Source organism: Nematostella vectensis, chromosome 6, assembly GCF_932526225.1.
Source record: "Nematostella vectensis chromosome 6, jaNemVect1.1, whole genome shotgun sequence".
NCBI lineage: Eukaryota > Metazoa > Cnidaria > Anthozoa > Actiniaria > Edwardsiidae > Nematostella > Nematostella vectensis.
This window is the reverse complement of record NC_064039.1, coordinates 7,531,583-7,557,052: the sequence shown is the minus strand read 5'-3', so window position 1 is coordinate 7,557,052 and position 25,470 is coordinate 7,531,583. Positions and strand designations below refer to the sequence as shown.

Sequence of the window (25,470 nt, the reverse complement as noted above, 5' to 3'; positions counted from 1 at the left end):
TAAATTTTTCATGAGACTTAGCTCCCTCTTCTTGATGGTATAACAAATTTGAAGCACTTTGAGTGCACCTTAAGCTATTGCAGCAGTGGCAATCATCTAGCAATCATAACAAAGATACAATCACATATTTGTATGCACCAAATATGGCATTGTTACTAAATAAAATGAAATAAAAAAACCCTGCTAACATACTTTTCTTATAAACATTTATCAAGGAAGACAGAAGTCTGTATCACTTACATAAAAGCATTATTAGCAATACAAGATGTGGAGTCCATAAATTATTTGGCACAACAGTGATATTTCAAAACAGGGCCACAAGGCTATGTCTCTAGTCAAGTGCTACAAGGGTCACCGTTATAATTTGCCCAGGGCGCTTATTTAATTTTTTTGTGTCTTTGGGGGTGGGGCTTGTTAAAGAGATGAAAAATACTATTTTTTTAAATAGACTATAATCACTCCCAATGGTCATATTGCAGTGTTCAAGAACAATCTAGAAATCAAAAGTGATTTTTTTACCAGCAAATTCTACAATGCTTTCTTTCTTATTTTTCTTGGCCTCCCATGATGGATGGAGGAGAGTTTGGTCAGTCGTCTTCTCCTCTTGTTTTTGCTTTAATTTTTTACTAAGTTTGTCACTACCAAATTTACTATTGCTTGGATTGCTTTCTCTGTTCTTCATGCGATGCTTGGCTTTCATACCATACATTTGTTCCCACATTTTCTGTCTTGAGCGCTGCCCTGTACGATTTTTCTTTATAACTTTAAAACTTTTTTGTTTTTTACTTTTGACTAGTTTTTTCATTGTTTTTTCTGACTCAGAATCTGAGAAATCTAACGGTTCTGATTCCTCCCTTGGTTTCTTATTTCCCACCACATTTGATAATTCTTTCATACTACTAACAAAAACAGACTCTGAGGACCTCTGAAGAACTTCATCTGAGGATCCACCTGTCACCTTCATTCTCCTTTTCCTTTTATGGTCTTTGTCTCTCCCATGTGCTGCACTAAACGGAGATTTTGTTTTTTCCTGTGCTTGTTTTGTTTGTGATATGTTTCTTTGATTATCATTTTTACTATCTGTTGCCGCAGTTTCGTCTGTAGGAAGAAGTTCTTTATTAAGCTCTAAAGCACTTGCAAGCTTTTCGAACACTATTTCACGTGCGTTGATGTTTTGTTTTGATACTCCATCTTGGCTACCAGATCTCTCATCCACGTAAGCGATCACTGCATCAAGGCGCGCATCTTTGGTAATCTGCAACTGCTCCTCCATCCTTGAAACCTTTCTCTTGTTTTTCTGTAACTGCTCAGCCGTTCCTTTTTTGTTTTCAAACTGTCTTATTCTTCGTACCAATCTTCTGACTTCGAAAAGTTTGGCCTTACCAAACTGTTGCTTCATACGTTTGTTTTTCTGAGCACCCAACGAATATTTGAGGGTTATATCATCACTTTGTGTCTCGTTATGCGCTGGTGACATGATTCTCTTACAGCCTGGGATCAACGTCAATGAGACTGTATCTTCTTTGTTTTAGAACAGTATTTAGAGCTTATACGTCGTCCGCCATCTTGAAAACTTGTCAACGCAATGTCTCATGGGAGTTTTATCCAGCACGCATGTCGCATGAGTAAACCCACTGACCAAAAAACATGTGGCTCAATTCGTCGCTAAGCAGCAAAAAGATAATCTTTCCAAAATGGTGAGTAGCTTTATTTTGATCGAGAAATTTCCAAAATTTTATTAAATTATAAATTATATAATCTTCTGGGAGGTATGACAAAGGCAAAGAACTACCCCTAGTCTTAAAGTTACTGCAATAAGTCTATTTAGATAAGATTACTTGCACTGTTTTCCTGTCTGATTAACCAACCGACCAGAGATTCAGTCCAATTTTACAAGTCGAATATTATTTCATGCCTCTTCTTTTATAACTTATATGCTTTTAGCCACCAAAACCAGCTGCTGGAAAGGGGAAACCCAAGAGCGGTAAACTGAGCAAAGCCGAGAAGGAAAAAATCAAGAAAGAGGAAGCAGAAAGAAAGGCAAAAGAGGAGGGTATGTACACTATCTACCTCGAGATGCCTTCGGGAAATTATGACCAGAAAACACTCTCCCAAGGTTTAACACGACTTTATCCATAGTTCCATAGTGTTCTGATATGTATTGAAGCATTTCTTTGACACCCTGACCAACAGTGACGTTGATCCCAGTCAAATAGCACAACTCACATCCTTATTGGCCTACTCCACAAAACTGTCAAGGTGGCCACGGTGGCGTTTGTTGCACTTTTTTTCACAGCAAGGGACATCAAGGGACGTGTTATTGTTAAAATTAATCTAAAAAATAACTTTAACCTTCTGTTATTCTGGTATACATTTTTCAGAGGAAGCAAGATTACTAGAAGAACAGGAAAAGCGGGAAAGGGAAGAGAAGGAAAGACTTGAACAAGAAGAACGAGAGAGGCTTTGGGAAGAGGTGTGCATTACAAAAAAAAATAAATTTTAGAAGCTCAATATTCGAGAAAGAGACTTGCTTTAGGCTTTAGGCTCCAAATTTTATGCTCTGCCATTTGTAACCAATGTACCCCCAAACCCTCAAACTCCTTAATGTCCTTTTACCATTCACATTATTGTATTGATTTCAATATACAGTACAGTACTATGTGTTAGTAACAGTTTCCTCTTTGTAATCAGGAGAAAGCAAGACATCAAGTAGAGCTTGATGAGGTACAGGAATTACTGGACAACATTGAACAGCAATTGACAAACCTTGAAGTTCAACAACGAGAAAAGGCCAAGGTAAACAAATTAATGAGATTGCAAGAACTCCAACATTCAACATTAAATGAAGCAAATACAACAGAAATATGCTAACAATGCCACCATAAAAAGATGAACTGTAGTTTTTGAAATGAAGCATCACTGCCCATAGACTGTTATATACAGTATATGGCTGTCAGCAAGACTCCTGTTGTAAAAAAATTCCGCTGTATTTTTGTTCAAAGTGATGCCTACACAAATCCATTGAACCAGGATTTGATATATCTTTTCCATTATGCTATTTCTAATTGAGAAATATAAATTAAACAGACTAGGGCAGTTTATTAACTCATATAATTTTATCATATTCCATAGTGGGATAGATACATGCTGTGTGACGGTAGTCCTGATCCCCTGGTAGAGCCTGAGCTTAACACATTCCTGCACTTGGCAAAGGATGAGTCCAATCAGAAACCTGTAAAGGAAGTCCTACAGGAGTGTGAAGATATACTCAAGGTGTGTCCTCAGGAAGAATCAGCCACAAAGCTACTCATAGCTGTAGGAGAGTTGACAGCTATAGCTACTGGAGGGTGCTACCTCCAGTACTCAGATGAGTTTGTCGTATACATCATTTCCATAACGAAATCAGTATCATCACTATCTCTATAGAATACATCTGAATATGGAATATGCATGATTTTGAGAGTGCACATACAACATGGGTGTGTTGAAGGCATACAGTAGATAGGCACCTGAGGCAGCTACCATATGACCATATGAACCATAGAACATAGCTTAAATTCTCTCGAAACCTCAGAGTAAACATAAGAATGTGCCAACTCAACTCATTATTGAACCAGAAATCGAACCGGAAACCCAGTGGTGAACAGTACATAACAGAGCAAGCTCTGCCAACTGTTTCATCCAGGCCCCAGGTTGTGGAGCAGTTACATACATCTCTTACTAAATGTTATGAATAAATGGAGTGTACTTTTTTTTGCTCATATAGCTGATTTCAGAGCTAGAGAAGTATATTTCAGATGCAATCAAAGATGATGTTTCTGATGAAGAATTGCAGCAGCATAAAAAGGTACAATAAAAAATGGAGATTAAACATTGTTTAATGAATTGCAATGTACCCTGCTTTTAACTCGTAATGTTCTTTTATTCTTAGTCAGTAACCAAGCTACAAGAATTGTTGAACTTTGTTTTGGATAGAGCTACAATGCACTTACTTCAGGTAGACAACAATTGAGTTTTCAAATGATATGCATTTTGAATGATAGCACAATACCATATGCTTATTCTGTTAGGGTAATTTGGAAGAAAGTTCTATTTCAGTAATTTTATTCAAGAAAGAAATGTGCTTATTTCAATAGCTCCCATATTACTAAAAGCTTTTTATACTATTTGTAGAATGCTTCAGAGCATATTGATCCTGAATCCCAGAACTTACAGTTCAAATGTCAGTCAGAGCATGAGATATTGTGTATGTGGGGAAACATTGTTAAGAATCCAAGGTGAGTGTTAATATCTATTGGAGCAATGATAAGTAAGAAAAAAATGTCATCCATTCTTCCACATACTATGTAGTTTAATTGATTATTTTAGAAATGGTTTCGCCCCTCCCCCCCCAATCATGCAGGCAGGTATAATGAGGATCTGCAGTATACTTCCCTTTAATAGATGTTACTCATCATAAGTCCTTTGAACTACATTTTTTCCAGGTTGAAATGTGTCAAGTTTGATAGTCATGATTTCTCAGTTGAAATCCCTAAAGCGCTAGCAGTGGGGGAAATCTCCATGCGTCTGCTCCTAACCTACTATGACCATCTAAGCCCTTTGGCCAAATCGTATCTACCAAAGGTTGTAAAGCTGCCAGAGGTAGTAGTGGAGGGCCCCCAAGAAAGTGAGGAAAATCAAGACCAGGAGGTATAGGCATACTGTATGCTACTGTACTACACCCATTGGTCTGTGTGACCACTTTCCAAAGATATTGGAAGAAATATGATAACAATTTCCTCTTGTATATATAGGGCATGAATCATATACAGATGCTGTTGCATGCTTAACATACAGTAAATGGTTCGCTTGTCGCATAAGATATAACGTTGGACTGACCTCATATACATAAAATGGAGTGGTTTGCAACCACTGTTTTTTAGATTTTGCATCAAACCCCCTAAACTGTGATCTCATTTGCACCTGCACAGAGCCTCGCCAATTTATAATATCTTATATTTATTTATGAATTTGCCAACAAGAAGCATTCATGGTGATTATATTGGTAACAGATTAGAATGATTGCACCCTTTGAAAGGGTATACTGAACAGGCTTCAATTTTAACAAATTTTTTAAAACAATTGCCTGCGATAGGCCTTGACCAGACACACATGTTACTGGCTTTGTAAAACAGCTCCCATGATCCTTTCTTGTTTAGCCCATGGTAATAACAAAACATAACCTTTTCTACTCATGTTTTTAGCAGGAAGAAGAAGAAGCTGGGAAAGAACGAGAGACAGAGGAATCCATTCGAGATGTGGCTACTCCCAAATCTGCATCAAGAATTAGCCGGGCCAGCAAAGCTAGTCGACGCAAGGTATGTGGAATTCTTTTCTTAACATGAACTATGTTTTCTATGTTTTATAAAAACAAATTATTAACCTAAGAACTTGACTGTGACAACAGCATCGAAAGAAGTTCACACTTTGCTAACAGTGTTAACCTTCAATAACAGTAAAGCCCTAACTCAAATATCTTTACATACTTGCTTGTGATTTTATTAAGAGTGGAAGAACTGGCAGCAGCAAAAGCAACAAAAGCCGCAAGACTAGTGCAAAGAGTGCAAGGAGCCAAGCAAGCGAATCAGAGAGCCAGAAAGAGGTGAACAAGGAGGCAGAGACGGAAGGTAAAGCTTGAAAAATGCATAAATAATGCAAACTCTTTAATGGAAACATAATAGATTTAAACACTCTGTTTCAATCAAAGCTTTATAATCTTATAGCTGTCTTAAGGCCACATTGTCATCAGTCTACTTCTTCGGAACTTCTGGTCAATTACGTAACAATTTCTGATGATTTTTAACAGAACATGCAATAAAATATTTCAAAATTGTAAAAGCAGTGTGTCTAATAATGGAAATTTCTTTGAGGATGTGATTAATAATTTAGAGAGGATGGCTTGTTATGTAATAGTGCGGATTCTATAAGATAAATTCATCATTGATGAGGGAATTCCACAGTAAATTTCATGCGAAAAACGATATGGTTTTTCAAGTAAAATTTTTCGTGAAATTCACGAATCGATGAGGAATTATTCTTGAATCCTATGCTAAAATTCTTTTTATGGTTGAAGAGAAGTGAATCGTCACTAACAAATTTTGTCGACCTGTCGACTGACAAATCCACAAACGCGTTTAAAGGCACATAACCACCGCACAGAGCACTGACAAATCGCCACTGACAAATTTTGTCGACCTGTCGACTGACAAATCGACAAACCCGTTTCACGGCAGATAACCACCGCAAAGAGCACTGACAAATCGCCACTGACAAATTTTGTCGGCCTGTCGACTGACAAATCGACAAACGCGTTTAAAGGCATATAACCACTGCACAGAGCACTGACAAATCGCAACTGACAAATTTTGTCGACCTGTCGACTGACAAATCGACAAACGCGTGTAAAGGCATATAACCACCGCACAGAGCACTGACAAATCGCCACTGACAAATTTTGTCGACCTGTCGACTGACAAATCGACAAACGCGTGTAAAGGCATATAACCACCGCACAGAGCACTGACAAATCAATACTGACAAATTTTGTCGACCTGTCAACTGACAAATCGACAAACGTGTTTAAAGGCATATAAGCACCGCATAGAGCACTGACAAATCGCCACTGACAAATTTTGTCGACCTGTCGACTGACAAATCGACAAACGCGTGTAAAGGCATATAACCACCGCACAGAGCACTGAAAAATCAACACTGACAAATTTTGTCGACCTGTCGACTGACAAATCGACAAACGCGTTTAAAGCATATAAGCACCGCATAGATCACTGACAAATCAACACTGACAAATTTTGTCGACCTGTCAACTGACAAATCGACAAACGCGTTTAAAGCATATAAGCACCGCATAGAGCACTGACAAATCAACAGTGAAAAATTTGAAATATACGTAGCAATTGTATTTTCATTAATGGTTTTTTTGTCTGCGCCACGAGCCGTAATGTTGGTGTTTTGTTTTGACTTTTGTCGCCGTTTGTTTCCTACTCGCAAGAGCCAGACTTGGAAAGTTTTTCAACTTCTGGCAAATTCAGACTAAATCTCAGAGCGAAAGTTTCTTCCTAAACAAGTCCATTCATCCATAAAAACTAGTTTGATGAGAACTTTGATTTTCTCAGCTAAGCGTAAGTTTGAAAGATATTATTAGTGTTGGGAAAAATTTCGCAGTACACCTTGCTTTTATTGAATTCCACTTTTCAACTATTGAATTCCACAAAAAAATCTCTGTCTTGACCAATGAGAGCGCGCGTAAGAATTTGACTATAGGATTCTAATAAATAACAAATAACTTTTGTCTCTTAGCGGTAAAGGTTTCTGTCTTGAAACTGGTGACATTGCAGCTTTAATATAGTCTTCAAAGCAACAACAGTGTGTGAAAACACCCAATGAAGTTTAAAAGAATAAGATTTTATGCTGCTACACACACACTTGTTAACACATGCTGTGTTATGCTGCTTGCAGAAGGTGCTGCTGATGAGACAAAGGCTGAAGGTGAAGAAGCAAAGGCTGTAGATGCCACACCCCTTACTGAGTACATTGATGACGATGAAGATGATGATGATGTTGTGGACCTCCGAGCATTTGGTGTGGTTGGACCAATTATGAACCTAGAACTATTTGAGCTCCCACCCCAGCCTAAACATGTCAAGAATTGGGTGATGCAACAAAGTATGTATGCAATCCAAAATTGATTCAAATTCTCAACCTATTTTCAGCCACTGATGCTACTTTGTTCATTTAAAGATCCTCTGCCAGCCACCTATGTAATAGACAGGGCTTCTGGAATTACGAGAAAAAAAACTCAAAATTACGCAGGATTCCTTGATTAGTTACACGCTAAATTACGCGGAAAGTCAAATATTACGCGCTAAATTACGCGTAAAGTCGAATATTACGCGCGGGATTTTGCAATACATGTTTCCTTAAAAACCAAAATTTTGCAGGATTCTTTACTGAATTATGCGCTAAATTACACGGAATATCAACTGTTACGCCCAAACTACATTTTGTACCGAAGGAAAGCACGAAATAACTTCAAAAGGTTTATTTTTTGCGCGAAAATATCTTAGGCGAGTTTTCATTGGCTTCTAGCCACCAGCCATTTTAAAAGGGTATTTTATTGTTAGTCCTAGGCCTTCGCGGTTTAGCAAAGAACACCTAGTCATTTTATTTGTTTTTGAAATTCAGTTCGAAATATCGCACTCTTACGCGAATATCTCTCTTTTTTTTACAAGAAATAGAGGTAAGAACCCTAAATTAACACATCAGCGGTGCACTTAAATGTTTTGTCTTTCAAAATTTAGCAAAATTACGCGGAAATTTGTGGTTTACGCGGAGAAGCCAAATTTTGCGCTTCCGCACATGGCGCGTAATTCTAGAAGCCCTAGAATAGAATGAAATTTTTGCATAGTTAAAAGAATGATTGTTAAATACAGAACATGAACAATAATACACAGTACAGCCTGGAGGAAATGTAACATTTTGTGCGCGTTTTCTGCGCGAATTTTGCGCGTTTTTTGCGTGTAGTTTGAGTGTAATTAGATTCATACACTTAAACTACACGCACCAAACTTCACGTACCTGTTTGCCTCATTAACTTCTATGGAATCCGTTGAGAGTATTCGTGGCTACAACTCAATGCCATGCATTTGTATGCTAAAAGTTTGGCTTTCGATGTGATAGAATTCCACTATTCGAACACCTGATGCAACTTTAGCTCCTTTACTTTATATCGGCAATAAAGCTAATCTCTTTAAACTTCATGCCTAATTTGGCTTAATACAAGTAGTTTTACCAAGCCAAAGTTAAAAGGTTTTTTTTTATTAATAAGAAGGAATAGAAGCGAAATTTGTGTGTTGGACTAGTGCTTTCTTGCTCAATCAACGAAAAAAGTTACCGAAGCCGTGTCAAACAAATATATTTAGCCGCGCTTCGTGCTGCTAAAATCGCTACGAAATCTTTATTCTTTATATTCTTCGGATCGTGTTATTTTTTTCTTCACAATGTGTTGTAGGGATAAAAGCGAATGTTGTGTGTTGAACTCCTTCCAGTTTGTTAAACAACGGAAGAGTACCGAAAGCCGTTTCAAATATCACTGTTCTTAGCCGTTTTATGAAATCGCACAGAAATAACGAAGAAAGCTCACGGATCAATTTGGCGTCAGTAACCAGTAACGTAGGAGAGAGGTTCTAGATGCACGAAAGGAATAAATGTAAAAGTTGTGGGCCTGCGCGGCTTTATCCTTATCGAACGGCGAAATAGAACCGAAGGCGTGTCAAACAATCACTGCCGCCTTACTAAATCGTCTTACTAAAATACCCTTTGCACTTCACATCTCGGAAAAGATTAGTTTCACTCAATTTTTCTGAGCTTCTGAGTCAAACAAAGTATGTTAGTCTAATTCGCGAGAAATGCTCATTATATGATCACGGCAATCAGACAGCGTGTTAATAGTTTTACCAACAACAAACGAACGTGCGAATTCACACCGTCTCGTCATTGTATACAAAGTCTCGCCGGCTAGAAGATCCGTCTAGTCTAGTCACTGTATACAAAGTCTGGCCGGCTAGTCAGACACTACATCTAGTTGTTTGTCACTCGCATGACATGATGTGTTTAGGAAGTGTTGTAAATTTCGCTTGTTGAAAACGCTAGTGTAAAACATTGACGACGACAACGGCATTCGGCGGCAACTATGATTGTTTTCCCTTGCTATTAAACTCGCGCATCAAACAGACCCCTCATAAACGAATCCTCTATATCCCAGCTTTAATTTGCTATAAAGAACGTCGCAATCGATAAAGTAGTCGATTTAGTTTGGGCCGTACGCAAGCCCGAGAAAGCGAGGTGACAATTGATCTTCGCTTGCCTTTGCAAAACAAAGACAGTGTAATGTCGGCGGCAACAAAACTATGGTTGTTTTCCCTTGCTGTTAAACTCGCGCATCAAACAGTTTCCTCATAAACGAATCCTCTATATCCCAGCTTTAATTTGCTATAAAGAACGTTGCAATCGGTAAAGTAGTCGATTTAGTTTGGGCCGTACGCAAGCCCGAGAAAGCGAGGTGACAATTGATCTTCACTTGCCTTTGCAAAACATTAGACGGTGTAATGTCGGCGGCAACAAAACTATGACTGTTTTCTCTTGCTATTAAACTCGCGCATCAAACAGACCCCTCGAAAAGGAATCATCTCTATCAAAGCTTGAATTTGCTATAAAGAACGTCACAATCGGTAAAGTTTTGTCGTACGCAAGCCGAGAGAACGAACAACTACCGCATTATTTTAATGCATACATGCCTGCACGCTTTAACTAAAACGTCCTCGGTTTATGTGGGTTTCGTATGAAAGTATTTTCGGCATTATCGATAGTTCTGCCTGCATTAAAAATTCGAGCGAACAATAGCCAACATTCCTGCATAACAAAGAAGAACTACACGCACCGATCGTGTAGTACACTCAGCGTTTTACACGCAAAATCCGCGCGTGCACTACACTCAAACTACACTAAAAAAACACGACGCAAAAAACGCGCGCGACGCTGTTAAGTTTCTTCCAGGCTGTACTGTAGTATAATTTTGAACTTCTTATAGGCCCAATTCAGTACTTTTATTGAAAAATGTTGTGCTTGTATCATAGTTGTTCCTCCCAATCTGGTGCGTGTACCATACCAAACAGAGAATGAGACTCTGCCAGTGCACTCAGCTACTGGCTCAGCCCCAGGCACACCCGGGTCAGCCTCTGCTACCAACCTTCCTGCCGCTAACCCACCTCTAGCCATCAAATTCCAGTGAGTCACCTGTCAGCTCACATTCCAAAAAAAATTCATTCCAAGCATGCCTCTGCTAACTCTCCAAATTTAGCTAGATAGGTCTCCTGGTTTTGCAACAAAAATCCTACTCAATCCCAATTGCCAATCAAATCTCCCATTGTTGAGAAAAAATACTCTTAAGCAAAAGAAACGAACAAAGATAAATGCACCAACCCCTTCCAAGATGGTGCATTTGATGTCTGGACCGAAAAATAGAAGTACAGTAGTCAGTCTTATTTTTTAGTAAGTTACTATAGAATACTGTCTAGTACTGTTTGTACACAGCGTCTCCTGTCTATCTACAGATTGCCCGAGACTGTTGTGTATTTTGAGCAGCCACAAATAGCACATTGGGAACCAGTTAAAAAGCATTGGCGGATAGATGGAATTGATGATATCCAGTATAATGAAGGTACACTATAAGACAAGGAAATCACAGAGTATACTGTAGTTCAAAATACCTGTTTTTTAAAATTTGCTCTACGTATTCGTGCAAAGTATGCAAATGCTGATAATTGTCTGATTCCTTATAGAGGAAAGAACAGTCTCTTTCAAAATTGCTGACTTTGGCCCCATTGCTACTGTTCAGGTATAACAATCAAAAGATACAAATAGTACTGTAAGTTAATGGCCATTCCTGTGAGATGAACAATGGATCAAGGATGGTATGTGAGCATAGCTAAATTACCTCTGGCCTGTTAGCCTGTCTTATGAATAAGATTATAAAGTATTTTACTTCCCCTTTGTTTGGAATTTTGAAAAAAATTGTGGGAACCAACATCTTTCCCTCCCTCTGTTTTTTATATACTGATTGCCCCCATTTTAGAAGTTTGTTATGCAGTTAATGGATTATGTTGTTTTTTCCAGGACCTATATCTCAACATGCCTTTCCAATCATGGGAAATCCGTCCATGCAAGCAGAATAGTTGCCTGTTCACCTTGATTGCAGCTATTATTGAACTGGAGATTGAGATCAAGGTAGGTGAACTTGATGAAGATCTAAATTAATAGTTGTCATGTTTTTGTCACCCATGGTGGCAATATCTTAGTTCTTGAAAGGAATATAGGTATCCATACCTGGATTTATTGAATTAAATTAGTTTTCTTATTTATTTGATACCCATGATAGTGCGAGTTTTTCCATATAGGATTCTCTACCTTTGCAACCATATTTGAAACAGCTGTATACTGTATAGACTTCAACCCCCTACCTCATTTCTGTCATTCCTAACAACTAAGGGCCACTCTTTAGGATGCTTTGTGTTGTGTAACCCAACCTGAGGACTTGGCTCAAATTGATCATTTCAAAGGGAAATGGATGACACCCCAAGAGCTAATAAAGGTAGGGATATAAAGATACATTGTGTACAGTAACTGAGCGACTGTGTTAACGTCAACTGTGTAAACGTGTCAAAGGAAAGAATGTGTATCAATTTTGTATTACATTGCAGACATTACAGAGGGCAGGAATCAATGTGTTCCCAGCTGTAGATGCTGAAAAGTATGTCAGTATCAACAAAAAGGTCAGTGCTGTTCAAACATTTTTAAATACGTAGGGGTCAGCATTTGTTGGATAAACTAGAAAGTGTTCCGGACTAGTGTGAATCCATCACAACCTCACCCCATCCAAATATTTCAAAATATTTATCAAACTTTGATTTAAAAAAATGGCTCTTTTGGGAATACAGTACTCTTTTTTTTGTTGATAAACTAGGATTCTGCCCTGGAGACTACAATCTATAAGGAGATGGCGCTGCTTGCCTCATCTGTGGGTTTCAGCTGGAGTAAATGGAATGCAGACTCTGGAGAAGACAAAATTGTACTCCAGGCGGCTGAGCAGCTGGAAGATGATGTCATACTTGAGGTTTGTCCTAAAGCCGCATTAATGTCACCAGTTTACTTCCGGAGGTCCGACAGAAACCTCAACCGTTAAAAAACAAAAGAATCTATTAGAATCCGAGCTTTTTAACAGGCCATCCGCTCTAAATTATCAATTACTTTCTCAAAGAAACTTCCAGTAGACACACTGCTTTCAATATTTTGAAATATTATTCGCGTTTTACGTAAAAAATCATCGGAGATTTTTACGTAATCGACCTGAAGTAAACTGGTGACAATGCGGCTTTAACCCTTGTAAACGTGTAGGTAAACTTGTGCTTCAGGCTGACAGCTATGTACCTGTAATACCAAACTCAGAGTATGTCCCCAATATGTTGCCTATTGTTTGATACCATTTTTATCCAGAAATTATCTTAGCCTCATTATCTACGTTTTCTGTTCTTATTGTGTAGGAGGACTGGTCCCTCTATCTTGTTACTACACGCAGCTCTTGTAAGCTGAAGTTGAAGGAAGAGGATAGTGAGTTCTCTGAGACTAATGCAGACAATACTCAGGTACAGTATGTGGTTTTCAGAATCAATAATAATACAGTATATCCAGAAGCTTGTCGTCTTAGCTGACCCAGCACAAACTCTTTTTTTCTTCTCAATTTTAGCTGCATTCCAATCTATATCACATGATCAGGGATGATACGACTCCTGAGGCCTTGCAACGAATTAAAGAGTCTAACTTCCTGTTTGTAGACTGTGTTTATCAGCTGCTGTCAGCTACAAAGATTATCACATATTCATAGTGTTATCATCATCACATTATGAACACTGTAAAATATCATTCTCCAATGTCACTGATAAAGACAAGGTCTAAGAATGGTTTATTCTGTCTTAGAATGTACAAAGTAAATTTTGTAAATAAAACAGCAAAATTGAATCTAAATTGCCATTTCCTGTATGTAGAAGATACAGTATATACAAGAATGTTGCCCTTTCTAGCAGTAAGTTCAGCTGTATAAGTATGCTAATTTGTTTATACTTGAGCCAGCATTGCTTGTAAGGATCTGCGCACATTTGTTAGATCTTGCTGTTGCTGAAATGAAAGTATCTAGAGTTTAGATTTCCACTTTTCATACCTAAATGGACTACTAATATTTTATCAAAAATAAAAAAATCAAAAGACAAAGATAAAATCACAAAACAGTGCAGTAATGCCCCTTGTTTGAAAAAAAAAAAATAATGACCAATAGGGGTGTGGCTGTGTTTCCCCAGTTTTCTTGATGTCTCTGTATTGTGCCTCCCCAGTATTAAGACCAGTATTGTAAATAATTTTGATATTTTATTTAAAAGTTAAATTTTTAGACACAATACTAGATGTTTCAGGCTAAATTCTTTATGGAACCTTCAACATCTACAATTTTAACAAAACATTACCCAAAACTAAGTTCCAGGTGTACTGCAATAAGTCAGCCATTAAACACTTTTAATCACTTAGCTATCAATGTTTGTTTGGTCAAACTTACTGTGTCTGATAGAATCTTCTTTTGTAGACCACTGATTTCTTTTCTGAGCTGCTCTTGAACACTTGATTGTTGGTCTTCATGTGTCTTCCTTAGCTCCTTCAGACTTTTACCATAGTCCTCATGCAGCTGCTGAACTCTTTTCAGCCTCTGTGTTTGTACTATACGCTGCTGGTTAAACAGTTTCTGTTGCTGCTTGTACATGCTCTGAAAATGTAGCAAATATAAACATTGAAGTTTAGGAGTCCATAATTTCTATCTCCTATGACATGTTGAACATTGTTCCTGTAACTGTTATGATTATTTAATATGATCTTTTTAAAAGCTAAACAACATTCTCCAACCCTTATCCATTATCTAAGAAATAACCCTTCACCCCTTTTTCTTGACGATGCCCTCTGTTTCATAAAAGGGCTTTTATTGGGTGTCAGGGTGCTTTTCTACAGCAGCACTGAATCAAATGTGAGCAGTGTCCTCTTGTATAGTATATTGCAGTACCTCCAACTTTTCCTCTACCTCTCTAGTTTTTTGGAGGTCTGCCTCCCACTGGCCTAGCACAAGTAACACTTGCTTGGAAAACTCCTCATACTGCGCACTCCTAGAGGCAACAAGAGTGTTCTATTCTAAGACATTTGTTGGTCAGAGAAAAAACACTTTTTTGAGAGGGTATGGACGATTTTTAGATGTGAGGTGATCCGCTACCATGGAACAAGTTCTGTTGTCTATATTTTATTAGATCCATGGCTCCACAAACCTTTCATTTTGCTGTTTCCGCCAGACCTCATCAAACTTTCTGCTACTTGCTTTCAGTGAAGCTTGCGAGAAGCTCTGAATTCTTTTTCGCTTTGCATTGAGGGTATTACTAATCTCAGCTAATGGCAAAGAAAAGCATTTTATAATTCAGCTAACGTTATTTTATCGATGAAAAACACACACACAAAACAAGAAATTGACTCGTTTTAAGACTCAATCTTCTCTCATAATCTCTGAAGCTACGGATGCAGCCTCCATGCTAATGGTGTGGCTAGAACTACCTCCAAAACCGTTCAAAAGAGTGGACATCTCAAGCTCGGTCCTGTAAAAATCGATAGGTTTTTTTTTTAATTCAAATTGTCTCAACAAATAAATCAATGAAATGTTGCAACCGTACGTGAATGTTTTTTCTATGTTTTATTCTTTAGTATCCTACCCTTTAGCTGGAGTTTCTTCCTCATCTTGGTCATCATAGAAGTTTTCGTCGGGCGTTTGCTCGATAACAGTTCGTTTTCTGCTTCTTTTAGGTTGCTCTACAGTAGCTTTCACTTTCATAATTAAGGAAAAGACATAACATGAAAATTGAGAGTAAGTAAGAGACTAAAAAATGTTGCAAAAGAAACCTCAAATAGACTGGAAAATACTTTACCCTGAACAGGTGCAGTTTCTTGCTCGCCTATCATCAAATCGTCGTCAAATTCGTCAAAGCCAGAGGTATCCAGTTTTGATGATTTTGCAGCCGGTTTGTTTCTTTTGGGGTTCAAAGGCATAGCGACTATGAATGTCAACTGAAAAAACATTTAGATGAAAAATAAGTACCTGAAAAACAATTACTTTTAATCTACTTAAATTCAAATAAACTCCAACAAAAAGATTATCAAACTGACTTACTTAATAATTGTAAAATAAATGGGTAGTTTTCGCAGAATGTCGACGACGCTCAACTCCGCTCAACTTGATGAGAAACAGAAACGGAATGTTTGTCCACCGCTCGCGCCAGCAACTTTTTCCCGCGCTTTTTCTTATTTCGCGCGCGGCCCGGTTGTATTTCCCGCCATTATCGTCTTCATCAAACCCGTCAAACAAATGGGCTAAAATATAGCAGGCCCGTATCCAGGATTTGGAGCGGGGTTGTTCGTTTTTCCATTTCAGCGGACCAAATTTCCGGTATACCCCTCCCCTCGCCTTATTACATTAGGCAATCAATACCTCAAATAAATCTTGTATTTAAAATGTTATTAATAGGGTGCTTTTTAACATATAGCGATAATTATAAAGATAATTATTCTAAAAAGATTTATCTAGTCATTTTAAAGACATATTGATGTGCACGGTATATCCAGCCAAACCTTACATTTTTTTGTTTGCTCTGAGCGGACCTTCGAGCCGGGTGTGTGTGTGTGTGTGTGGGGGGGGGGGGGGGGGGGGGGGGGGGGGGTTCGTTCGAACCCCCCGAACCCGCCCTGGCTACGGGCTGTATAGACTTTACATATCCAAAAATTATTTATACTGACAACAATACTAAGGTCAAGGACATTAACACTAATTAATACTATAAAAATAAATTCCCAATTCCATGTAAAGTAAAGTATACAAAATAGATATTCCAAACCATGAAAACATTTGACACATTCATGATCACTGTATGTAAGTAGGTACTCGTGCAAAATATTCTTCAACTCCGCGCTGGCTACATGTATTTAGGGGAACGGGGAATGGGATGGAGTGGGGAATAGGAAACGACGGGTACCCTCATTTTTGCTAAATATAAAAATTTATATAAAATAAATCCGCTGTTTTATTATATATATTTTTTGCTATTGCTTTTAGAAAAAAAAAAACCAGTACCAAGATGTGTGTAGTCAAATATACATAAACATATGAACCACCATAATGATTCGAATAATTTTATTGGGGGATTGCTTATTAGAGAGGGGGTGCTAATTGGGGAGGGGGCGCTTACACCCTCAGCGCGAAATGCCAAAAACTGAATGAATCTTTTTTGCGGAAAACGGGATATACTAAAAGTTGACAAATTACTGCTTTCAGATATTTGTTTGAACTCAGAGGGGGGCGCTTATTCAAAAAGTCGAGATCGAGGGCGCTTATTCCACCTATGCCATGGATGTATCAACTCTTGTTGATACGTGCATGATGGAGGTGGTGCTTGGAGTGTCCGTCCAAGTCTCTGTGGCGCAATCGGTTAGCGCGTTTGGCTGTTAAACAAAAGGTTGGTGGTTCAAGACCACCCAGGGCCGCAAGATTACTTTTTCCATAGGCTAATACACTTTTTTTCTTTATAAGAACCTTTTTTTCATAAGAACGTCCAGGCTGAGATTTCACCAAATTTTAAGAACATGCTAAGAACATGCATAGGCTCAGATAGCAGAATTTTTTTTCTTTTTTAGTCCTGATGCGTTCTAAAATGCAGAATCAAATTGTGCATACAGTAACAACCTTATTATTGCTATTGATCATTTGTAATTCTCTTCTTAATAATTATTGGGTATTATATTCTTATATAAAGTAAAATTTAAGAACATCGCTAAAAATGTCATCCTTAAAATGTCCCAAAAATAAGAACGGCCAGCCTCAACTGAAAATTAGACATTCTTATAAAAAAAGGTGTACTGCTTGTAGTCCCAGAAACCCAAGTGGAGATTCGATACAGTTTCCCGAATGCCCAACCATCCTGTCAATCACAACTCGTGTCTTCTGCTACAGGGATCGGATCATCAAACTTTTTGGCCATGCCATGTACCTAGGGATGAACTTTATACAAATGTAACATGTGTTTACATTGCTGTTTCTATGGCAACGGAACGGCGAACCCGTTAAATTCACTATTCGCGAAGTGCTGTTCGCTACAGGGAAATTTTTAACAAATAAGCTATAGGATATTGTACATCAGACCTTACAGAAGTTTTATTAGAGGAATTCCGAGAAATTGGCTTATTTTTATTTTCAGTCACTCTGTTATTTACCTACTCTGAAATTGAATTTTTTGCTTTTTTGGCCGCCAAATAAAATTTCGCCGATTAATTTTTTCGTCGTTTTTGTAGAATAAAATTAATATATTGAGAAACTTTCGGGTTAACTTTGAGCTCCGTTGAAGGGTTGTAAGTAAGCGATTAAATTTTTTGAAAATGGGCATTTCAAGCGCCAGCTTTGCGCTGGCTCATTGTTAGACAAATTGCTTCGTCTCATGTATTGTTGATTTCATGACTTGTTGTTTAACTATTCATCAGACCAAGGTCTGATGTACAATATTCGATAGCTTATTTATTAAAAATTTCCCTGTAGCGAACAGCACTTCGCGAATAGTAAATTTAACGGGTTCGCCGTTCCGTTGCCATAGAAACAGTAATGTAAACAAATGTTGCATTTTTATAAAGTTCATCCCTAGATACCTGGCATGGCCAAATAGTTTGATGATCCGATCCCTGTAGCAGAAGATACGAGTTGTGATCGACAGGATGGTTGGGCATTCGGGAAACTGTATCGAATCTCCACTTGGGTTTCTGGGACTACAAGCAGTACACCTTTTTTTAAAAGAATGTCTAATTTTCAGTCGAGGCTGGCCGTTCTTATTTTTGGGACATTTTAAGGCTGAATATGTTTTTAGCGATGTTCTTAAATTTTACTTTATATAAGAATATAATACCCAATAATTATTAAGAAGAGAATTACAAATGATCAATAGCAATAATAAGGTTGTTACTGTATGCACAATTTGATTCTGCATTTTAGAACGCATCAGGACTGGCGCTGAACAGGGTGACTTTTTGCAGAAGCATGCGCTTGGACTGGCCACTTGTAACACGGGCTCAAAATAACGCGCCATTGTTGTTCGTAATCGGTATTGTCCGAGAATCACTGAAGCATTTCTGTATACATTCCAAATCTTGCTCTCAAGATGATTTTTTTCTTAAAAAGTTTAATTTTTCAATGAATTTTACGCCAAATTTACCGGGATATGTCAAGAGCTGCAAATAAACTAACGTGAGAATGTTTTTAACGTTTACAGGCAGTTTAAACAATCAAATTGCTTAAATTTGTAATATAGCTATTTCAAAGAACATTGGATATTTTCTCTAAAATCTGCTAGATATCCAATTTTGTTATATATGCTTTTAAAGGATGTATACATATCAGTGTTTATGTTACAAGGGAAGAACCTGTGGTACACGCTCTGTGTTTTGCGCAAACCAAATAAACGCGATAGATTCCTGTGATTTAATTTATTGCAAACACATTGAATCAAAATTCATTTAAACACGAAGGCGCGGTATTAAGGTTGGTTCTCACTAGGACGCAAGCGCAAGCGCAAACGGAAGCGCAGCACAAGTGAGAATCGGTCAAACACAAGCGTAAGCGCAAGAAAATCAAGCAGTTGCGTTCTCTTGCTCTTGTGTTCTGGTGAGAATCGGAAAACTACGTGCGTTCCACTTGCGCTTACGTCCAAGTGAGAACCATACTATCGAAATCAATTCCTACAAATTCCGATCTCTTGTTCATTCACTAGCCAAATACTCAAACTTGAACAAGATTTGTTTTTCAGTCACGAATTTTATTAACAAAATGTCATAATGTACAATACAGTATACGTAGTTCTGAGCCCTGAAACTCTTATGTGGTATCATGGTTGTGCTTATTTCGTCATATTCCCCAATTTTCAAAATGAATTAATCATGCTACCCATCTAAGCTAATGTTCATGGAACACATCGAGAGTTGAGATAGTGTGGTACAAATCATGCATGTTTTAGTAATTCCGTTTAAATAATTGTAACTTTATGCAATTTCATAAATTTGTGACTAATTCACCGAAGTCTAGCTCCGCGAATTTTAAGATTTAAGATAATAACAAACCTTTTACATCTTATAAATCCTTTGTTTTCAACCTTCCAGATTCACATTTTGTAAACATCGTCAGTGAATCTCGCTACTCGGCCCTAGACATGGGATGTGATGCGCATGGTCAGACAGAAAGTCACCCCGTTCTGGCGCTGCTTTTAAAGCGCCAAAAACATTAACTCCCCCTCCTACCACTGACCTGGTGAAACCCAACCTGTTGGGGATTTTTGCCTCCCCGGGTACTTGGGTTTTGAGACTCTATCTAGGAGAGCTTCCCCTTCCCTGGATTGTTTGAAAAATTTGGGCAGACGGTAAAACAAGGGACAAAGGCTTGTAGAGGTGCCATTAGTTTGTGCATCTCTTATGAACCTACGATAAGTAACTAGTTCGTTGCGCATCTCTAATGAACCTACAATAAGTTGCTAGTTCGTTGCGCATTGCTAAGGAATCTTGGATAAGACGGAAGTTGTCATTGTTACCTATGATAAGTACATTATGACTTGCCTTCCATAAATTCAGTTCACACAAAAAATTTTTTTAGTGCGTGAGCTTTTTTAATGAATTTTAGCGATTGGCAGTTATTTTATCTAAAGTTTTGCGTTGTTTATGAGTGGGCCATGCAAAAATGTACGGCCGCCATTCAACCAATGAGAGCGCAAAACAAGACAAAGAAAAGAGTGTCCTTCAAAGTAACCGATGTTTCTTACCCTTATACTGTAATATAAATAAACAGCCTTCGCGTCTTCCAGTACAACCTCGTCTTGATCATTGCCTTCACCCTAATGGTAATATTGGCCAGGCAACACAACTTCCGCGGGCTAAAAAATCACTAAGGATTTTCTAGCCATCGAAAGCTTTGTATGTGGCCTAATTGTTGATCATATTCTTGCTGTGTCGACATGAACGCCTTTTGGGTCTGCACTCCCGGTTGTAGTTTTGCTACTGCACTAGCGTTAAAACACATACATGCTCTCACTTGTGCTTTATTCGCACAAGGATTCTTGTCAACAGAGCGTCCAGTTTCAATTATTAAAAACGTCCGCAGCTATGTTCAACTTGAGCCTCTGCAGCTTATCTATTTTTACCCACTATTCTATTCTATACGAATTCTTGAATGTAAAAATTACATTCTTTTTATTTTTAAAGAACGTCTAATTTTCAGTTGAGGCTGGGCCGTCTTATTTTTGGCGCATTTAAAGAGTGAAAATGTTCTTAACGGTGTTCTTAAATTTATAAAGAAATAATACCCAGTGAATTATTAGGAAGGGATTATACAAATGATCAATAGCAATGATATTTGTATTATTATAATAAACACAATTTTCAGACCGCATGTTCTAAAAATTTGGTGAAATCTCAGGCTGGAAGTTCTTATTAAAGCAATGAGTGCACAGTAAATGAAGTTATAGGGGGTCTTCAAATATATGAGTTGGTTTAACATGATAACCGGTGTCATCTTCAAACACGAAACTCGATCCATCCTTTTAGGGATAAAGTGACACCCATAACTGTATATTAATCGGTTTATACTGAAGTTTGACGATAATAACCTGTGAGGTTCTGGATTGCCACAATACAAAACTAGTAATCTCATCTAAGAAGGCATATCCATTAGCTAGACTTAAAAGCTCAGATATGAATTTCATTGAGTAGCTTTCTCTAAGGCCTTAGGGCGACTTCATGAGTCAGCTTGTTTAGCCGTCTCGCTTATAGCTCTATATTTTTACTTTTAACTAACGACCAAATGAGATACTCACATTGAACTCCATCTCTTTGAACTGTGGTAATATCATGCTTTTTCTAGTCAATGATTGTGTCTTGCGAAGTTGACTTGTGAAGAATAGCGAATTCACTGCTTCTTATATCATGGTTATGATGCGATTCACCTGTTTGCCCTTCACCTGTGTATTGGCATTAGAATTAAAGTCCTATAGTTATTGATGAATGGAACCAGATACCTTCAAATCAAACCTTAAAAGCTTTTTATTCGAAAATTCGCCAATGGAGATAAGCGATTTTAGAATATCCGACATCAACTTGTAGTTTCTCAGTTTTTGAAAGCGCCATGTTGTTTTAACAGGGATAAAAATTCTAAAGCAAAAAAATTTAGTTGAATAGGAGAAACGAACATACGAGGAACATATAGGAGATCTATAATTGAGCGTCTTATCGCTTTGATCAGATCTGCTATGGGTCGCTTACATTATGAAATAGATTCAATAACAAACAGCAAAAACCTTAGCTCATAGCTCTAGCCAAAAACTATTATTTTAAATCTCACGTCTAAAAAAGATAGTTTTAAGCTATATCTGATGGTTGTTTTATTCGCAATTTCACACCGTGCACACTCCGTATTTCTTTTTTATTATTTGATAATTTTTGAAGTGTCATCCATCATAAAACAAGTCTACCTCCCTGGATGATGACCCCTCACAAGGAGCAAAAAGACTTCATTAAAGTTGCTCATTCACCAAACGATATTCCATACGATGAAGGAATAACAAATTTTTCGCTTGCCGCTACAATTCGTTCCAATGGGGCTGTATTCGAATGGATGCAGAGTGGCTGGCGCAAGCTAGAAATGAACCTTTAAAAAATACTCACATTAATTTGACAAAAATCCACTAACGCTGCGACGAATAAATCGAGAGTCAATAAACTCAACAACAACCCAGAAGAATATCACTTCGGCATTATGGGACGTTAATAGAGATCGTGTAATCTTGGTATCAAACCCAGTATAAACAGGAGTGTACAAAATAACACACGCATGCTGTTCTAAATGCTAAATGAAAGACATTACCATTCCCGCTGTTCCTACATTTTTTTCGCGTCTTATAAAGCGTCTCAATTTCTATCTCAAAAGTACTGAGGCTCCATAAAGGATCCATGTTTTCGAATGAAATTCCTGTTTGACTTCGCGCGTGCATTTGAAGAGTTCCCTCCCCTTAGCGCGAGAACTTGAAATGTATATGCCTTCTTGATAATAGGTGTTCGAGAAAACAATGCCACAGTTTGAGCATGGCGGCTGCGACCTTCCCATTCCTCTGTTCCCTACAGGGTTGAACAAAACGTCTGGGTAAGGCTTAAGATTGCCAATGTGTCGTGGTGATGGTGTCAGTAGGGGGAGTTCCTGGATCGTCGCACGAAGCAAGCCCATTTCCTTGACACGGAAGAAAGCGAATTTGACAGGCTTCTACAAAGTGCTCAATTAAAAATATGACTATTCTGTTATACACTAGTGTTTATTTGATGCAAAGAAAAGCGAAACCGTTGCGTATGAAATAACTCTGATTCTTGAGTTTTTTTCCACTGAATGATTCAGTTATTTTTAAGATGAGATTCCGCAATAATTTAGGGCATGAAGATGATAATTAAAGGCATGTATATCAATTTAGAATAAAGGTGATCCATTCAGGAAATATCTTATGATAATTTGGGAAAACAGAATTTAAAAAATGCTTGAATGGATCAAAAGTAAAATTCGATGTATTTTCTAATTGTTTTCCTTTCTACGAGAGAATGGCCGAGTTTTCATTGCTTCTCTCAATAAAAATGTGTGATTGTATATACGATTGAAGGAAGTCTAGCTTTCCTTTCATAAACAATCTTCTATAAATCCACTTTAGGTTGAAATCCATAGGAAGAAATGTTTTCTTTACTTCGACATCTTTCTCATAAAGCACTAGGTTATGTGGTTTTGTGGTGACCCATATCTGTGAAACCCACAAAGGGATTTTTACAAGGATGCATGATTAAATACCCCCAGACCCGATAAGAAATGCCGTGATGAATACTTATATGGCAGTCTTCAATTATCATACAGTGTACTCGAGTGTGAAAAGGCAGTAGTTTGTAGGGAAGCCTTGTCTTTCTGTCTCGATCACTCAGATATTTTACCATTTGTTTCGTTAATATACTAGGCATCGAGCTGATACGGATTGTGAACTGGGGAGAGAACTCTGTTAAATATGAACTTTCGTTTTATAGAAAAAAAAACACCTGTCATTGTATCAGTTGATAGTTTCAAAGTGGAATTTGGGTGGACAAAAAAGTGCTTTCGCTTAACGCAAAACGAGTGTTTCATGCTATTTAAATGCTAGGTTAAGAGTTAAATAACCATACAAAGCGACAAACGACAGGAGTAACACGAATCGAGAGTGGTGTTCGATAAATATCTCACAACAAACCACGATTTTTTCATTCCTGAATAAAACTCTTTTTACCAGTTTTGTGTGCGCCCCTTACTTTTCAAGCCACTGCTATAATAAAATGTCTGGTTTATGGTTATTCTATAAACAGTTTTCACTGTCCGTCGTCTATCTTATGTTTGGACGAAGTAAAGAGATCCTCGTCGATATCATGTTGTACTGTGTTCGCTCGAGGTCAAGCTTAACATCGTATAACGACAATAGGGCGTGATCCCTCTTTTGTGCTACAACTTTGTGATTGACTATACAAGCTATTTAATATATCCATGTGAGAAAAAATGATCTTTACCTTGCGTAGTTTTCTAATCTTCAAAGCAAGTCTTTAGTCCAGGAAAGTATATACCAATTTGCCATATGAGGGCACTGCTCTATAGACCGCTACACGTTTTCCGTATAAAATAATAATAATAATAAAAATCGATATTCTCAGATAAAATAATTTCAATCCCTCAAATCCGAAGCGTAGAATGCTTTGCATAAAGCAACGACATGTAAAACTAACATGTAAAACCGACAGTTTGGGGGCTAGAAAATTGAAAGCAAATTTTAAAGTAATCTCAATCTATGCGAAATTACAATATCGCAGTGGTATAGCCAAAGAAATGTTTATTTCCGTATAAAATGCCACTGAATTTGAAAAGCCAAAAGAGGATCGACTCAACATCGGTGTAATTTTGCCAATTTCTAGCGAGCTCGGATCATTCCCTTCGTTATCAACTGCAGTAATGGATCTTACCTAGTATTGTAACTGACACTCCGCTGCGGCTCATTGAAGGGCGTTCACCGTTCAGCGCGCTCGTGCGCGTCTTCCAGCCTATTGGCCGTGAATAAGACAAGCTCTAGCTTCTAGGCGGGTTATAAAGAGCTTGAATCCATCTGTTCAGAGATTTGGCCGAATCAGGCTGTCGCTCGCACATGTACAGTTTATCACGACATATATATCATTTACCACAGAACAGGTGTTTGTGTCATAGGGCATTCATATGTTTGGGTATCTAGTACTATTTAAATGACCCCTACAATCTGTTTATTTTGCATATCGAAGGCATCCCCGTCATTAAGCACTATAGAGTTCACCTATTTCTAATTAATTATATACCAGTAGAACTCGTTAAAATAGATCACAGAATTTGCTATATAGTGATATTTATTCGTTGTTTGATTAAGGTGAAAACTCATTAAGATTCAAATCCTCGTGGAAGGGGAATTAAATAGGCCAAGCTAAGGAGAAGCATGTTTACTGTTAATTGAAAGCTCGCGAGTATTGAGTTGAGATAGAGGTATCTGTTGTTTGATTTTTTCTGCTAGAGAAGACAACTCGAAAAAAAAAAACCTTTTGGTGTGGTTGTCAAAAATTAAAGGAAATGTCTCGTTTACGACTAATTTGTGATATCATGACATAATGCTACAACAAAAACAACGACAAAATGAATCCTTT

At 37.8% G+C, this 25,470-nt stretch overlaps 3 protein-coding genes across 6 annotated transcripts; 1 reads left to right on the top strand and 2 right to left on the bottom strand.

The window, feature by feature from the left end:
* Window positions 1–191: 191 nt before the first annotated feature.
* On the bottom strand, window positions 192–1,604 carry LOC5514977 (protein bud22). The gene has a single exon (XM_032384661.2). It carries the CDS (start codon window positions 1,475–1,477, stop codon window positions 494–496), a length of 984 nt encoding a protein of 327 aa, XP_032240552.2. The 5' UTR covers window positions 1,478–1,604; the 3' UTR covers window positions 192–493.
* LOC5514980 (dynein axonemal intermediate chain 7) lies at window positions 1,564–13,635 on the top strand. Of its 2 annotated transcripts, none has more exons than XM_048729572.1 (21): window positions 1,564–1,697; window positions 1,945–2,053; window positions 2,382–2,473; window positions 2,692–2,796; window positions 3,133–3,273; window positions 3,767–3,847; window positions 3,932–3,997; window positions 4,174–4,277; window positions 4,485–4,689; window positions 5,247–5,357; window positions 5,546–5,666; window positions 7,516–7,722; window positions 10,692–10,842; window positions 11,169–11,275; window positions 11,397–11,452; window positions 11,731–11,841; window positions 12,116–12,205; window positions 12,315–12,386; window positions 12,578–12,727; window positions 13,155–13,256; window positions 13,358–13,635. In XM_048729572.1, the coding sequence occupies exons 1-21, from the start codon at window positions 1,695–1,697 to the stop codon at window positions 13,493–13,495; spliced, it is 2,322 nt and encodes a 773-aa protein (XP_048585529.1). In that variant the 5' UTR covers window positions 1,564–1,694; the 3' UTR covers window positions 13,496–13,635. The 2 variants fall into 2 exon arrangements, with proteins under 2 accessions (XP_048585529.1, XP_032240551.1); XM_032384660.2 differs by having other exon boundaries at window positions 1,565–1,697; window positions 5,244–5,357.
* LOC5514996 (synaptonemal complex protein 3) lies at window positions 13,557–20,241 on the bottom strand. Of its 3 annotated transcripts, none has more exons than XM_048729578.1 (8): window positions 20,021–20,241; window positions 15,615–15,753; window positions 15,402–15,513; window positions 15,247–15,287; window positions 14,967–15,084; window positions 14,711–14,810; window positions 14,216–14,419; window positions 13,557–13,785 (listed from the first exon to the last, which is right to left on the bottom strand). In XM_048729578.1, exons 2-8 carry the CDS (start codon window positions 15,733–15,735, stop codon window positions 13,726–13,728), a joined length of 756 nt encoding a protein of 251 aa, XP_048585535.1. In that variant the 5' UTR covers window positions 15,736–15,753; window positions 20,021–20,241; the 3' UTR covers window positions 13,557–13,725. The 3 variants fall into 3 exon arrangements, with proteins under 3 accessions (XP_048585535.1, XP_048585534.1, XP_048585533.1); XM_048729577.1 differs by lacking the exon at window positions 20,021–20,241 and adding an exon at window positions 19,837–19,970; XM_048729576.1 differs by lacking the exon at window positions 20,021–20,241 and adding an exon at window positions 15,857–16,122.
* Between the last annotated feature and the right edge of the window lie 5,229 nt (window positions 20,242–25,470).

What these genes read in the sequence shown, in the direction of transcription:
- LOC5514980 (XM_032384660.2), top strand. An exon ending in AATTGCAGCAGCATAAAAAG is followed by an intron (nt 3,848 to 3,931) that starts GTACAATAAAAA and finishes TTTTATTCTTAG; the next exon opens with TCAGTAACCAAGCTACAAGA. An exon ending in GCAAAGCTAGTCGACGCAAG is followed by an intron (nt 5,358 to 5,545) that starts GTATGTGGAATT and finishes GATTTTATTAAG; the next exon opens with AGTGGAAGAACTGGCAGCAG.
- LOC5514977 (XM_032384661.2), bottom strand. Translation starts at nt 1,477, where the DNA reads ATGTCACCAGCGCATAACGAGACACAAAGTGATGATATAACCCTCAAA.
- LOC5514996 (XM_048729578.1), bottom strand. Translation starts at nt 15,735, where the DNA reads ATGCCTTTGAACCCCAAAAGAAACAAACCGGCTGCAAAATCATCAAAA. An exon ending in CGGAAACAGCAAAATGAAAG is followed by an intron (nt 14,811 to 14,966) that starts GTTTGTGGAGCC and finishes TGTTGCCTCTAG; the next exon opens with GAGTGCGCAGTATGAGGAGT. An exon ending in AGAAGATTCTATCAGACACA is followed by an intron (nt 13,786 to 14,215) that starts GTAAGTTTGACC and finishes CTTTCATTTCAG; the next exon opens with CAACAGCAAGATCTAACAAA.